We start from the raw sequence: 16,279 nt of genomic DNA, 5'->3' as shown, positions 1-16,279 counted from the left end.
ATACAACTCTTTTGAACAAAATAGAATGACGAAGATACAAAAGATGAGTAAATGGCTGATGGTCTATCTATTCAAAGCGAAAAAATGAGTGCATTTTTTTTTTCTAAACATAAAAATATAATAAAATCAACGTGGCTGATATTTTTTTTTTGCTAGCAACAACAAGATATGGAGAAAGTAGTGTTGTACTTATAGGTGTCATTCAATGAATTATATAAGAAACACCAACGTGTGGAAGAAGAAAAAAACTGTTTCAAGTGTAACTAACGTTAAACAATTATTTGATGAACATTTGTCAAATAAATTCATAATACATTATTTTATTGTTATGTTATTTCTAATAAATTAGTTAACATTCGTTTAATGTTTGAATCGCATATGCTGTCTTGAACATTATTCTCTATCAGAATCGTGCTGTTTGTCCCAATAAATTATCTCATATGATTATCTATTCTAATAACAACCAAAAAGAAGTTGTTTTTTTTTTTTAGGAAACCACAAGAAAGTTAAATAATGTAAGTTATATGTTCCATGAATTTAAGAAAAATGTATTAAAATATGACCATTAATTATATTGATAATTTGCAATGCACAATTTTATATTTAGAAGTTGGTGTATTTCATTTAATTTTTCAAATTTATTATATATTTTATTTAGTGCAAAAGGTGTCAATTAGAAATTATATATATTATTATTGACTTACACTAAAACAAATTTGCAGTTGCGCGACATCGTTCAACATATTTTGATTATGTTGAAACAATGTAATATTTCTTAGCCAATAAATCAAACATATAATTTAATTTTATTATTTAATCAATTATATACATAATTTATTGGTATTAAAATGTATCAAATAATCATGCAGAAACGCGCTGGCACGTTTGCTTGTTCTTATATATAGATAAATTTTCTCGGCTTTTTGAGCGGAGAAATATCGAGAGAAATTTTATAACCAACAAACTAACAAAATATCAAAACTATACTTCATATTTAAAAAATATATCTAAAAATAGACTTTTGTCTATATTTCGGATATAAATACCCTTTTAAAAAAATAACTCCATCTATCTTCTTAAGCTCACACTCGGTCTCTCATGCTCGATTCCAACGAGATACAATTATATTGGATGAAATAAGAGGAAATCCGACGAACTATGACAGTTTGGAATGACAAAGTTTACGTGAATTTGACATTCACCGCTTAAAATGCCCAAAAAATATGAATTTTATAGTATTGTATCGTACATTATCGTACAATATCTTACACTATTATTTTTCGTACATTATACCTCAAATTTCATTTGTATAAATTTTATCGTACATTATAATTATAATGTATCATATTGTATCGTACATTATCATATATTATCGTATATTATTATTATATCCCGTGAACAGGCATCTTATCTTTCCTACACACATCAAACCTCCTCAGTCACTGCATCTCCAGATACCACTTATATATATATATATATATATATATATATATATATATATATAAGGATGTCTCGACGAGAATCATAAAAAGTAAACATCAGCAAAATCCACTGTTCTAGAGGAACTCCACAATTACAATCATTCACTAAGCAGTCGAAGAAAGAGAGCACGTGTTCTAGCTGATTAAACTGATACAAAAATTCAAAGGAAACAACGATCTTAGACTTGACCAGTCTCGACAAGATTAACAAAATAATAATAATTATAATAATAATAATTCGCTTTCTAATTATTTTTTTTCACTGATCACTCGAAGTACAGAACCAAAAAGGGGGAAATTTGGCGATAGAGCCAAGGAAGAAATTAATTACTCTGGTGAATTATCGTGAGAGTGAGGCAAGGCACGACAAGCCAAGACCGGGCTGGGATATCTTTGCTTCTGCTTCAACGCTACTGAAGAAGAAGAAGAAGAGAAAAACTTTTGCTGTTGAGTATTGTTAGCCATGTAAGTTTCCACTGAGCTCAGACGAGGTCAAAACCCTAGATTTGAAGAGAGGAAGAGTGAGCTTTGCTGAAGCAGCATGTTTACTCGTAGCCGTCTCCGATTATAGAGAAATCGGAGAAATTTTCGTATATATATAGAGAAAATGACATATTATATATATATATAAAGAAAAGTCGGAATTCACTATTCACATAAAGTCAAATTAGTGTGCGGAGATAGTTTTGCATAATTACAACATTTTACGATTTTACCTTTAGATATGAAAAAAAAAACAACTAAAAGAATTCAGGTTAAAGTACCCTAAACCATAAGTACTAATCCAATTTGCTATTCTCGACGACTATTGCAAACAACTCATAAGTACTAATCCAGGTAAACTGATTTTCTCTCTTTTTTTTCTTTCAAAAAAACAGTTTCAATTATCAAATAGAGATAAAGTTGCACCAAACTGTTTCAATCAAATAGAGATAAAATTTCACAATTTAATTGTAATTGTTCATTGGTAGGGTCCACGGCACTGCTCAAAACCGATCTTATTGAGGGTAAGCGAGTCTTTGAGAGAGTGTATATTTGTCTGAAGGCGTGTAAAGATGGTTTTAACAAGGGCTGCCGACCTTTGCTTGGGTTTGATGGTTGCTTTCTCAAGGGATATTGTAAGGGCATGCTTTTGGCAGCTATAGGTGTTGATGCAAACAACTCCCAATTTCCTGTTGCTTATGCTGTTGTTCAGAAAGAGAACACCTCGAGTTGGTTGTGGTTTCTGCTTCTACTTCAAGAGGATCTTGGTGTCCATAACAGCACTGGATTCACTATGATGTCTGACTGACAAAAGGGGCTAGAAAAGGCTATGGCAGAGGTTTTTCCAGGGGCTGAGCATCGGTTTTGTGTAAGGCATTTACATGCTAATTTCAAGAAGGATCATAGTGGCTTGATGTTGAAACAAATGTTGTGGGCATGTGCACGTGCCACGACTGAAACCGAGTTTAAGCAACGGATGCAAGAACTGAAAGATGAAGATGAGAAAGCCTATGAATGGCTGTCAAAGAGAGAACCGTCACAGTGGTCTAAGTCACAATTTAGAGTTCAAGCGAAGTGTGACATGCTTATAAACAATATCTGTGAAAGTTTTAACGCAGCCATACTGCCAGCAAGAGATAAGCCAATTGTGACGCTCCTGGAGAAGATTCGGTTCTGGTTAATGGTTCGATTTGCGCAGAAAAGGGAGGAAGTACACAAATGGGTTCGTCCAATTGGTAACAGGATCTTTACTATTATTGAAAACCACAAGAATGTAACAAAGCATTGTATGGCAACTAATGCTGGGAATGGAAAGTTTCAGGTAATAATCTCTTTGAAATCTGTTTGATTTAAAATTTGTTTTGATTTAAAATTTGTTTTGATTTGAAATTTGTTTTGATTTGATCTGGTTTTATTTAGGTCATGTTATTTGGGACTGAAAGCTTTGCAGTGGACTTGAGAACAAGAGTCTGTACGTGCCGACTCTTTCAGCTTACAGGAATACCTTGTCCACACGCTTTGGCGTGCATTTGGTCATCTGGTTTGGACCACTTCGACTTTATACATGACTGGTACAAGAAAGACGCATACATAGCTGCGTATTCTGGAATGATTGACCCGATGACCAGTCCTGACAAATGGCCAGACTGTGGTTTGAACCCAATTCTGCCTCCCACTGAGCAAATTTTACCAGGCCGTCCAAAGAAAAAGAGAAACAAGCAGAATGATGAGATACCACCGCGTGTTGGAACTGGCAACGGCACAAAACAGAGTAGGAAGGGACAAGTAAATCGTTGCAGCAACTGCAAACAGAGTGGCCATTCTAAGCGAACTTGTGAAAACCAAACTGTTTCACAGGTATGATTACTTGAATCTGAATTTATATTATGGTCTATGTGTGTTTGTTACAATATATGATGTTATCTGAAACTAATTCTCTTTCTTTCACAGTTATCTCCTCCTAAAAAGAGAGGAAGACCACCGAAGTCCAATCCAACAACTGAAACAGTTAAAAGAAGTGCAAGGCGAAGAAAGCAACAAGAAAGAGAGGGAGCTCGGTGTTGGAATCGATCTAGGGTTTAAGAAAATAATTAACGCTTCTGGAAGCGGCGGAATTTTAAAAATTTTCTTTTACAAGTAAAACAGTTTTTACTAACCTAGACAAGTGCAAGTACATGTAATTAAAAACCAATATGAGCTATGAAGTTTACTAACCTTTCTTGAAGCTTGAACCTTGTAGAAGCTTTTGGAAAGTTGCAACGCTCGTCTCCCCTCGCAGCACGTCTCTCTTCCTTTCCTCGGCACCTCGAGCAACCACGAAAGTTTCTATCACTAAATCACTCGAAAAGAAGGAATCAGTGAGTGAGCACTTTTAAACACTACGACTTAAGAACGAGTCTCGAAGTCGCAGAGCTAAATACTAGGTCGAGTGAGGACCTAGGTGCCAAGACAAGAAAAAATCGAAAATAAACTAGAGAGAGAGAGAGAGGATTTTCGGCCAAAGTTCTAGAGAGAGAGTCTCTCAAATCTCTTAAACTTGGATGAATGAAATGTGAGGAATGAGGCTTCTATTTATAGGAGGAGGATTACCTTCAATAAGGTAGTTTCCTCTTCTATAGAATATCACATATTCATGAGCCAATTTCCCTTTTCCTTCAAAGAGGTGCACGTCCAAGACAAAACAAGTAAGTCCTTGGATTTGTTTCCTCTTTTGTTTGCTTCTCTCTTGACAACATTTGGGCGCCCACCATGTTTCCTCTTAGGGGAAATTTGTTTCCTCTTTTTCTTTTGGCAAGTATCTTGATACATTTATGCACAAAATATTCTCTCTTCCTATGGGTATTATGGGCGCCTATCACCTTCTAGAAGGGGCTTCTAGAAGCTTTTCCATTTTGTTCATGACAACATGAAAAAGGCCCATTAAGAATTTTCAATAAAATTCTTATGAAATGAAATTAATCCACAAGGCCCAATTAATCATATTATGGCCGAGTGACATTAAGTCATCAAATGAACTTGTCAAAAAATTTATTGACATTCATTTCATCCTTTGTCTCAAAAGACAAAAATACCCTTTTGACAATTTTCGTTCTTGTTTTGACTTAGCTTCCAGTTTAACTATTCCTATCGATGTGATTCGTGACAGTGACCTCATGGACCCAAATGAACAAAGCTTTAGCTAAACACTTGGACTCAAAAGTTCACAAACCTTTTCCAAGTTTAGCTTAATGCCAGCTGACTCCACTAAAGAGCTGACACTGAAAATCTCTCGGTTCAAATGAATTTGTTTTCTACTCAAGAATTCGACCTAATTATAATGAGCGGATCCACTGAATATTATCTATGCTACCCTTCATGAATGTCATCAGCTAGTCGGGATTTACTAAATTACCATTTTACCCTTCTAGCTGTTATTTCCTCAACTCCTTTGTCGCTTGTAAATAAGTTAGAAACAATGTATTGACGAGGAGCTAACAAGTCACATTGTTTCATCCAAGAGAGTCAGGACTCAATTTGGACACTGGCCAGTTCATTTATTCACACTCCAAGGAACAAAGCATGAGGTGACATACATTGCATTTCAGCAATCTTGTACATGAATTCCATATCTATGAGAACTTCACAAAGTTACTCATGACATACTCACAACTTAGTCTTTCACCAATAGGCCCTGTTCGGAATGACATAGTGAGTCCGAACTTTGACTTTCTCAAATGAGAATACTAAGGTGTGAAATGGCATGTCTCATTTCAGGATTAAGGTAAGCATGATGCAATTCATACATAGTGACTTCGAGACATAAGAGGTTAAATGGTTTGTTCTTATATTGTCTCTAGAAGTGCACTGGTCAATTCAGTACCTTCGGAAGATACCTAGAAGAACTATAGAGTCCCCAACTCTCAATGCCTCATAACCAGACATCATAGATTCTTCTAACAATCATACTGAGGTCAATAGTCCTTTGACCCTAAGATTGCGAATATATCGTTTTAAGCAAACTACGAAGAGTTTGTTCATGCAAATCTACATTTGTCTCTTCGTAAGTTGTTAAGTTTGTTTATGGACTAAAAGACTAAGGTTTTATCATAAAGCTTCAAACAAAGAAAGAATGAATGAACGTTTCAACTTTATTAATGAATAGATAGGCAATTACAAGCAAGAGTCTTCATGAGACTTTATTACATCAAATGTACAAAATAAAGACTACAACTCTTCTTGTGGGCACCATTGACAACAAACTCCCACTTGACTCAAAGAAGGTGTGTGTAGTCCTTCATGCCTAATCCCTCACGATGTTGGTCGAAGACCTTGTTCGCTAGGGCCTTGGTGAATGGATCTGCGAGGTTGTCCACCGTTGAGATCTTCTCCACTTCCACGTCTCCGCGCTGCACGATCTCTCGAATCAAATGGTATTTCCTCTCAATATGCTTAGAGCGCTTATGGCTTCTAGGTTCCTTTGAGTTAGCGACAGCCCCACTATTATCACAATAAAGGGTCATGGGCTCGTCGACGTTTGGAACAACTTCCAAATACTTAAGGAACTTTTTAAACCATACAGCCTCTTTGGATGCTTCACAAGCAGCCACATATTCTGCTTCCATTGTGGAGTCAGCAATGCAAGATTGCTTAATACTTCTCCACACAACAGCTCCACCATTAAGGATGAACACAGATCCCGAAGTGGATTTCCTGGAATCCTTATCCGCTTGAAAATCGGAGTCGGTATATCCCGTCATAGTCAGGTCAATACCTGAGTATGTAAGCATCAAGTTCCTAGTTCTTCGAAGATACTTAAGAACATGCTTAACAGCAATCCAGTGCTCGAGTCCAGGGTTGGATTGGAAACGACTAACTACGCCAACGGCGAAACATATATCAGGTCGGGTGCAAAGCATAGCATACATGAGGCTTCCTACGGCAGAGGCGTAAGGAATTTTCCTCATGTCTTCAATCTCTTGTGCAGTCTTGGGAGACTGGTCCTTAGAGAGTGAAACTCCATGCCTAAAGGGTGTTTGACCCCTCTTGCAGTCTTGCATCGAGAAGCGATCCATCACCTTATCAATATAAGATGCTTGAGAGAGCGACAGGGTCCGGTTTTTCCTATCTCGAAAGATTTGGATTCCCAGAATGTATGCAGCTTCTCCTAGATCCTTCATTTCGAATTGCTTTGCCAGCCAGACCTTAACCTCAGATAACTTACCCACGTCATTACCAATGAGTAGTATATCATCGACATATAGTACCAGAAACACAACTTTGCCTTCGTGTATTAACTTGTAAACACAAGGCTCATCTATTGACTGTTCAAAGCCGAAGCTCTTTACAGTTTCATCGAATCTAATATTCCATGACCTAGATGCTTGCTTTAGTCCATAAATGGATTTAAGCAACTCACAAACCTTGGTCTCTTGACCTTTATCCACGAAACCGTCTGGTTGAGCCATGTAAATGCGCTCGTCAAGATTGCCATTCAGAAAGGCTGTCTTGACATCCATTTGCCAGATCTCATAGTCGAGAGCTGCAGCTATGGATAGGAGTATGCGGATGGATTTAAGCATCGCGACTGGCGAGAAGGTTTCTTCATAGTCAATCCCTTCTTGTTGGGTATAACCCTTTGCCACAAGTCATGCTTTGAACGTCTCGACGTTCCCATCAGGACCTCTTTTCTTCTTGTATATCCACTTACACCTTACGTGTTTAATCCCTTCAGGAAGGTCTACAAGTTTCCAGACTTTGTTGACATACATCGAGTGCATTTCAACTTTCATGGCGTCAAGCCAAAGGTTTGATTCAGAACAAGCCATCGCTTGGCTATAGGAAACAGGGTCATCCATGTCGGAGACGGCTACAAGAGAGTCTCCATAAGACATGTACCTGTCAGGCTTTTGAGTAGCCCTCCCACTACGTCGAAGTACTACTTGACGAGATTCTGATGAGTTAGGTTGTGTTTTAGTTGGGGTAAGAACAGTTCTTACAGACGAGGTAGAAGCTTCCTCACCCAACTTTTCTTCAAGCACAATTTTGCTTCTAGGTTTTGCATCCTTCATAAAGTCCTCCTCAAGGAAACGAGCATTCGTGCTAACGAAAGTCTTATCGTCCTCGGGACTATAGAAAGTAAAACCTTTGGTTTCCTTCGGATATCCTACAAACAGGCACAATTCTGACCTACTAGCCAACTTGCTAGTCTTTTGCCTCAGCACGTGTGCAGGGCAACCCCAAATTCGGATGCGGCCAAGATTCACTTTACGGCCAGTCCATCGTTCATAAGGAGTACCAGGAACCGTCTTGGACGGAACTTGGTTCAGAATGTAGGCGGTTGTTTCGAGGGCATATCCCCAAAAGGAAAGCGGGAGTGATGAGTAACTCATCATTGATCTAACCATCTCCATAAGAGTTCGGTTTCTTCTCTCTGACACTCCGTTTTGTTGAGGTGTGCCAGGCGCGGTAAGCTGAGAAGCGATACCTTCTTCTTTAAGAAAGTCATCGAACTCTCCAGACATATACTCACCACCTCGATCAGATCGAAGGGTTTTGATCACTTTGCCAGTTTGCTTTTCCACTAAAGCCCTAAAGACCTTAAATACGTTAAAGGTCTCGGATTTGTGTTTAAGCAAATAGACAAACCCATATCTTGAGTAGTCATCAGTGAAGGTAACGAAGTATTCGTATCCTCCACGTGCCTGTTGGTTGAGCGGACCACATACATCAGAATGTATTAGTTCCAGCAACTCAGTGGCTCTTCGACCCTTATCGGAGAAAGGTCGCTTAGTCATTTTTCCTTCTATGCAGGATTCAGAAGTAGGTAGTGAACCTATTGCAGAGGCTTGGAGTGGACCATCCCTCACAAGTCTCTTAATCCTATCTAGACTGATATGACCAAGTCTTAAGTGCCAGAGGTATGTTGATTTTGTTAGATCGGAGGATTCAGAAAGTTTGATCCTCTTTGGCTCCCTAATTAGATCGTTATCTATTTCGGTGTCTAAAAGAGAAGGTTGAGTGGGATAGATGTAAAAAAGAGCATTCTTCATACATGCATCAGTGACAAAAGAATTATCAGGAAACGAAATACGAATTCCATTCTTAATGAACTTTAAACAATAATCTTGCTCAAGAAGACGAGCAACGGATATTAAGTTCTTCCCAAAGGTAGGAACAAAATAAACATTATTCAAGTTTAAAGTGCGGTCTTCAAAAGACAGCGTCACGGATCCCACAGCCTTCGCGGACACCAGGCTCCCATCACCCCATTTGAAACAGAACTCGCCTTCCTCTAAGCTTTTGGTTTTCTTGAAACCATTCAAGGAACAACAAATATGGTTAGTAGCAGCGGAGTCAAGAATCCACATTGATACATTATCAGCTACTAAGCATGCTTCGGTAACTAGTACAATACTATGTTCCTTTGCTTTGAGATAGGCGGGACAGTTCTTTTTATCGGCCTTGTAAGGTCTCTTCACAGTTCCAGAGGCGGAGGCTTTTTGCTCAGTAGCATGTGCCTCTCCTTGATTCCTCTTTCTCTTAGTGAGACCTACAGCAGTGTGAAGTTCCATCATAAGCTTGGTAGCAGTGTACTCTAGCTTGTTTATGGAGTAGTTCATCTTGGAGGTATCAAGAGACGCGGGGAGAGTTTCTAAGATCATATCTATGAGATTCTTCCCATCAGTCTCAGATCCTAGGATTTCCATTTTATTTAGAAAACTAATGATCAGTATCATAAAGTCTCTAACAGGAGTCCTAGCCTTCATGTGACAGTTCATAAACTGTCGGACTGCTTGTAGCCTTGTTTGACGCCTTTGCCCTCCAAACATCTCAAGGAGATTGCAGAGCATGTCAGCGGCAGTCTCGAAGTCACGATGTTGCTCTTTCAGCATATTGTTCATAGATGCCAAGATATAGCACCTCACAATCTCATCGGATCGAAGCCAGGCCGCTAAGGCGTCATTGTCCTCTTGAGTTGAATCATCATTCGTCAGAAGAGGACATGGGGTGGTGAGTACCCAATTGTGCTTGTTAACGGTAGGTATTATGTCGAGGTTACGTTTCGAGTCTATGTAGTTTTCGTTTTCGAGTTTGATCGAGGAAAGAAAGATAGAGAGATGGTTGGGAGACATATTGCCTATATAAGTTGAAACAAGTTTATGATTAGTCTTTGGTTTAGGATTTAAGTTTTATTAAGACTTTTATAAAATCCAAAGGTGTTATAAACCAAACGATAATTTACTCCCTCAAGAGAAGGCCGCAAAAAATCTCCTTTTATAAGTAAATGACACATCATTAATGCTAAGCCAAGATGTCAGTACATCATTTTGACTAGCCACCTTGTAAATTGGTTTGATCACTCATATCCTTTCGCAGAGCCTTAAGGAAGGATACTAGGGATTGAGCCTAAGTGTGCAACCAACCACTTAGTCCAAAAGATCAGCTTTGAAAAACAATCCCCCAAGGGGAGGCCTTGCCATCATTGCATCACTCTCGGACGTAGCTCATTGAGCAATGATCGAAGCAATAACGCCTTGGAGTACTCACATTTAAGTGAGGGTCGCAAGAGCGGCTCTTAGTCCCACGTTATTGCATCTTTCATTAGTGTTGGGGATCGCGGGTTACAAACAACGAGTATAACCCTCCCACTTAGTTTTTGGAGTTGGTTCATCGACTCTTATAAGTTCGGAAAAAAATTTCCTAGTTAGAGAGCGACAGAGCGGACAACTAGAAGAGAATCCTAGATCGACATGTTCAGAGCAGTATTAGTGCATAAAGGCACAAGGGACATACTCGATCTTTTCCTATTTTCTATTTCGGGAAAGTGCGTGAGGGAAGTGTGAACTTCAACTCACTCGAACACTTGAAAGTTTGAGATTACACATCTTTTTATTTTTCGGCTTGTCTACAAGGAGACCTCCCACTCAAAATTTCAAGAGCATATAGATTTTGAACATATGTGATATAGATATAGTTTTGAAAACATTTTGAAAACTTATTTGATTTGGATGACAAAATATTTTCAAGTTTGAAAGTGAAAACGGTTTTTCAAAATTCAAACTAGTTTTGTAAAAATTCAATTTCAATTAATCTTTCAAAAATCAAAACTTTTAATCTTTACACATCATGTTTATAATCATATGAAAAACATTTTTGCTCAAGAAAATTTTCTCATTAGAGTTCTATAACTCATGGTAGTGGGGTTTGAAAATCCGGATTTCTAAAAAAACTGGAGTTTCAGACAGCCGCGCACCTCGGAGTAAAATCGCCATATCTGGCGGCTCCGATGTCCTTTTCAGCCGAAACCGGTGGCATTGGACAGAGGACAGACAGAGATTTAATTTGATTCAAGAATCATTAAATTTAGATTTCTGAGCAGAGAGTTATGCCGCTTTTAATGCGGGTTTACATTCCAGCTCGAAGAAAAAGAAATAAATTAAAGCTTCGTCCTTTTAGGTGCGAAAAAGAATCGAGTGTAACGGAACGTTTTAAGATATTGTTTAAAGCTTTTATTTGTGTTTTATTAGCAGGGTAATAACATAGAATAAAAGAAATAACAACATGCATAAAACGATTCAAGTAAGTAAACGAAACTAGCAAGAAAATAAAACTAGTCACAAAATTTACTCGAAAATTCTCAAACCTTTAAAACACGTTTTTCAATATAAAAAATTAAAAACTTTTAGAACTGATTCTAATGTGTTTTAACATCATCCCAAACTCATAGAAAATCAACATGGTTTTTAATTTAAAGGCATGAGCAATAAATTAAAAAAAACTAAGATTACAATTCTAACTTGTCACAAAATTAGTAAACTTTCGAAAACGATTTTCAAGCTCATAATTTAAAAACATGCACATCCATTCCTTTGACCATAGCTCTGATACCATTTGTTGGAATCGATCTAGGGTTTAAGAAAATAATTAACGCTTCTGGAAGCGGCGGAATTTTAAAAATTTTCTTTTACAAGTAAAACAGTTTTTACTAACCTAGACAAGTGCAAGTACATGTAATTAAAAACCAATATGAGCTATGAAGTTTACTAACCTTTCTTGAAGCTTGAACCTTGTAGAAGCTTTTGGAAAGTTGCAACGCTCGTCTCCCCTCGCAGCACGTCTCTCTTCCTTTCCTCGGCACCTCGAGCAACCACGAAAGTTTCTATCACTAAATCACTCGAAAAGAAGGAATCAGTGAGTGAGCACTTTTAAACACTACGACTTAAGAACGAGTCTCGAAGTCGCAGAGCTAAATACTAGGTCGAGTGAGGACCTAGGTGCCAAGACAAGAAAAAATCGAAAATAAACTAGAGAGAGAGAGAGAGGATTTTCGGCCAAAGTTCTAGAGAGAGAGTCTCTCAAATCTCTTAAACTTGGATGAATGAAATGTGAGGAATGAGGCTTCTATTTATAGGAGGAGGATTACCTTCAATAAGGTAGTTTCCTCTTCTATAGAATATCACATATTCATGAGCCAATTTCCCTTTTCCTTCAAAGAGGTGCACGTCCAAGACAAAACAAGTAAGTCCTTGGATTTGTTTCCTCTTTTGTTTGCTTCTCTCTTGACAACATTTGGGCGCCCACCATGTTTCCTCTTAGGGGAAATTTGTTTCCTCTTTTTCTTTTGGCAAGTATCTTGATACATTTATGCACAAAATATTCTCTCTTCCTATGGGTATTATGGGCGCCTATCACCTTCTAGAAGGGGCTTCTAGAAGCTTTTCCATTTTGTTCATGACAACATGAAAAAGGCCCATTAAGAATTTTCAATAAAATTCTTATGAAATGAAATTAATCCACAAGGCCCAATTAATCATATTATGGCCGAGTGACATTAAGTCATCAAATGAACTTGTCAAAAAATTTATTGACATTCATTTCATCCTTTGTCTCAAAAGACAAAAATACCCTTTTGACAATTTTCGTTCTTGTTTTGACTTAGCTTCCAGTTTAACTATTCCTATCGATGTGATTCGTGACAGTGACCTCATGGACCCAAATGAACAAAGCTTTAGCTAAACACTTGGACTCAAAAGTTCACAAACCTTTTCCAAGTTTAGCTTAATGCCAGCTGACTCCACTAAAGAGCTGACACTGAAAATCTCTCGGTTCAAATGAATTTGTTTTCTACTCAAGAATTCGACCTAATTATAATGAGCGGATCCACTGAATATTATCTATGCTACCCTTCATGAATGTCATCAGTTAGTCGGGATTTACTAAATTACCATTTTACCCTTCTAGCTGTTATTTCCTCAACTCCTTTGTCGCTTGTAAATAAGTTAGAAACAATGTATTGACGAGGAGCTAACAAGTCACATTGTTTCATCCAAGAGAGTCAGGACTCAATTTGGACACTGGCCAGTTCATTTATTCACACTCCAAGGAACAAAGCATGAGGTGACATACATTGCATTTCAGCAATCTTGTACATGAATTCCATATCTATGAGAACTTCACAAAGTTACTCATGACATACTCACAACTTAGTCTTTCACCAATAGGCCCTGTTCGGAATGACATAGTGAGTCCGAACTTTGACTTTCTCAAATGAGAATACTAAGGTGTGAAATGGCATGTCTCATTTCAGGATTAAGGTAAGCATGATGCAATTCATACATAGTGACTTCGAGACATAAGAGGTTAAATGGTTTGTTCTTATATTGTCTCTAGAAGTGCACTGGTCAATTCAGTACCTTCGGAAGATACCTAGAAGAACTATAGAGTCCCCAACTCTCAATGCCTCATAACCAGACATCATAGATTCTTCTAACAATCATACTGAGGTCAATAGTCCTTTGACCCTAAGATTGCGAATATATCGTTTTAAGCAAACTACGAAGAGTTTGTTCATGCAAATCTACATTTGTCTCTTCGTAAGTTGTTAAGTTTGTTTATGGACTAAAAGACTAAGGTTTTATCATAAAGCTTCAAACAAAGAAAGAATGAATGAACGTTTCAACTTTATTAATGAATAGATAGGCAATTACAAGCAAGAGTCTTCATGAGACTTTATTACATCAAATGTACAAAATAAAGACTACAACTCTTCTTGTGGGCACCATTGACAACACTCGGAATGCAGATGTTTAGGATGTGTTTTATAGACTTTAATGGCCCTGTTTTTTGGAACATTTGTTTCTGAATTTCCATTAATGCTTGGTAGACTTTAATGGTGCAATTGTCTTTCATAATTGGCCCTGTTTTTTGGTACATTTGTTTCTGAATTTCCATTAATGCTTGGTAGACTTTAATGGTGCAATTGTCTTGCATAATTGACCCTGTTTTTTGGTACAGTTTAATGGAAATTCTTATGGTACAAACTGACCTATTTTATTTCATTGCGAGATCAAAACAAAACTAACCAAACCAAAATACAAACCCTTACATTTAACACTAACCAAAACAAAATTCAAACCAAATTCATCATAAACTGAATTCATTGAACTATAATCTTATATGACCATAACAATTTCATCACAAAAACTAACCAAACCAAAACTCAAACCCTTACATTTAACACTAACCAAAACAGAATTCAAACCAAACAATTGAGGTTACACAGATAACTTCACAAGTACAATAGCACTGATCAACATTAGAAAACAAAAAAAAATACGTCCATTGCAACAGCTTTTATACTGATTCAGCTCCATACTCGTCCTTATAACTACTTCTTTTTCTTCAATGCACATCTTCAGAAATCTGATTTCCTCTTCGTACTCGTTCAATCGTCTTAGCAAACCAGGAATCACTTCTTTCGATCTCGCGCAAATTTCAGGGTCTATCCATTCAAAATGATTGCATCCACCCTCGTACTGTTTAAACAAGACAAACATTTACACACTAATTTACAAATTTCGGACAAAAATTGCATCCACCCTCAAACTGTTTAAAACCCAAAACCGAGTTGAAACATAATCAAGAAACCACGTCCTTACCTGGGTCTTGTAGCAGCCCACAAATCTCCTTCCGGGATTCAGATTGGTCCATGAAGTCCTCTGAACCTCTTGAACTTCGCACAAGCATTTTTTTCCCTTTCTCGGTCCTGCAATTTGTGAACGACGTCGACTCAAGTTACAACGGCTTGTGGATGATGAGTTTTCAGCTTCCATTTGCCTAATTTCGGGGTTTCGATCAGGATAATGAAGAGAAGTAGATCGGCGATTTTTAGGTTTTCAATTTGGGGCTTTTTTCGTGGCTCTCGCATTTGCCATTTTAATTTTTTTGCATTTATAAGTTGTTTGTTGTTTTAATAGAACGAAAAAATTGATTTATCAATTAAATAAATGTTTGTAATACAATCTCACCGTTTATTTGTTCCACGTCTGATATTACCGTCTAATACACTCACGGTGACACAATTTTGTAAGCTTGGGTATTTTGCCCACGAATTTAAAACATTGGAGATATAAGTGTTACAAGTCGAAAACTTTGGGTATTTATGCCGCTATTTTCTCAACATTAAACAATATTAGAAGTTCTATCATTCTAACTCTATCGATGAATCCAGATTTTTGTGGAAAAGACCTTAACATTATAAAAAAAATACATTTATAGCCATGTGCACAGCGGTCTCGAATTCTCCAAAGCTTTGTTTAAATCTTTCTTTCATCAAAATCCAGATATTTTGGGAAAGATTTTTTTCTTCCTAATCGGCCTATATATATACATCAATAGCTTTGAAGGTCCTCGGCTCTTATTTATGTGTAAAATATAGTTACCAAGTCATCTCTTTTACCCTGCTTTCATCTGAGAAATTTGTGTTTTTTTAATTTTTTTTTATAAGTCTCATTCTCAGATTCAAAACGAAACCAAAATTAGCAATACATTCAGAGGACGTTCAACAAATAATGTACAAGCAGCTAAAATGCATAACTATAAATCCATCTTTCGACCCTGTTTTCATCCGAGCAATTTTTTTTTTTTAGGTAACAAACCGGTTTAAAAAACCCAACACAACCAAAAAGACAAACACTTTAAAATTCAACCCAAAACAATCTACTTTCATCAATCTTCCAAAACCCTAAAATTAGATCAACCAAGCAAATCCATGCCACCAAAAAAAAAAGATCCTGCTGCAACGGGCGGGCACGTTTGCTTGTTCGTATATATAAAGAAATTTTCTCGGCCTTTTGAGCGAAGAAATATCGAGAGAAATTTTATAACCTACAAATTAGCAAAATATCAAAACTATATTTCATATTTATAAAATATATCTAAAAATAGACTTTTGTCTATATTTCGGATATAAATACCCTTTTAAAAAGTAACTCCATCCATCTTCTTAAGCTCACACTTGGTCTCTCATGCTCGATTACAACGAGATACAATTATAT

General features: G+C 37.1%; 1 protein-coding gene across 1 annotated transcript; it reads left to right on the top strand.

Annotated features, from left to right (window-relative positions):
• Positions 1–2,760: 2,760 nt before the first annotated feature.
• Positions 2,761–4,046, top strand: LOC149383172 (uncharacterized). The gene is made up of 3 exons (XM_089627700.1): positions 2,761–3,285; positions 3,384–3,812; positions 3,915–4,046. The coding sequence occupies exons 1-3, from the start codon at positions 2,794–2,796 to the stop codon at positions 4,044–4,046; spliced, it is 1,053 nt and encodes a 350-aa protein (XP_089483826.1). The 5' UTR covers positions 2,761–2,793.
• Positions 4,047–16,279: the final 12,233 nt, after the last annotated feature.

This window comes from Urtica dioica, chromosome 10, assembly GCF_054948205.1.
Source record: "Urtica dioica subsp. dioica isolate 48M chromosome 10, U.dioica_male_clone48M_v1_H2, whole genome shotgun sequence".
In the NCBI taxonomy this organism is placed as follows: Eukaryota; Viridiplantae; Streptophyta; class Magnoliopsida; order Rosales; family Urticaceae; genus Urtica; species Urtica dioica.
Note: the sequence above shows the minus strand (reverse complement) of the source record. Positions and strands in the feature narration are given on the sequence as shown.

Excerpts from the sequence above, each read along its gene's own strand:
- LOC149383172 (XM_089627700.1), top strand. The coding sequence starts at position 2,794 with ATGGCAGAGGTTTTTCCAGGGGCTGAGCATCGGTTTTGTGTAAGGCAT. Across the intron at positions 3,286-3,383 it reads CTGGGAATGGAAAGTTTCAG|GTCATGTTATTTGGGACTGA; the intron begins GTAATAATCTCT and ends GGTTTTATTTAG. Across the intron at positions 3,813-3,914 it reads GAACTTGTGAAAACCAAACT|TTATCTCCTCCTAAAAAGAG; the intron begins GTTTCACAGGTA and ends TTTCTTTCACAG.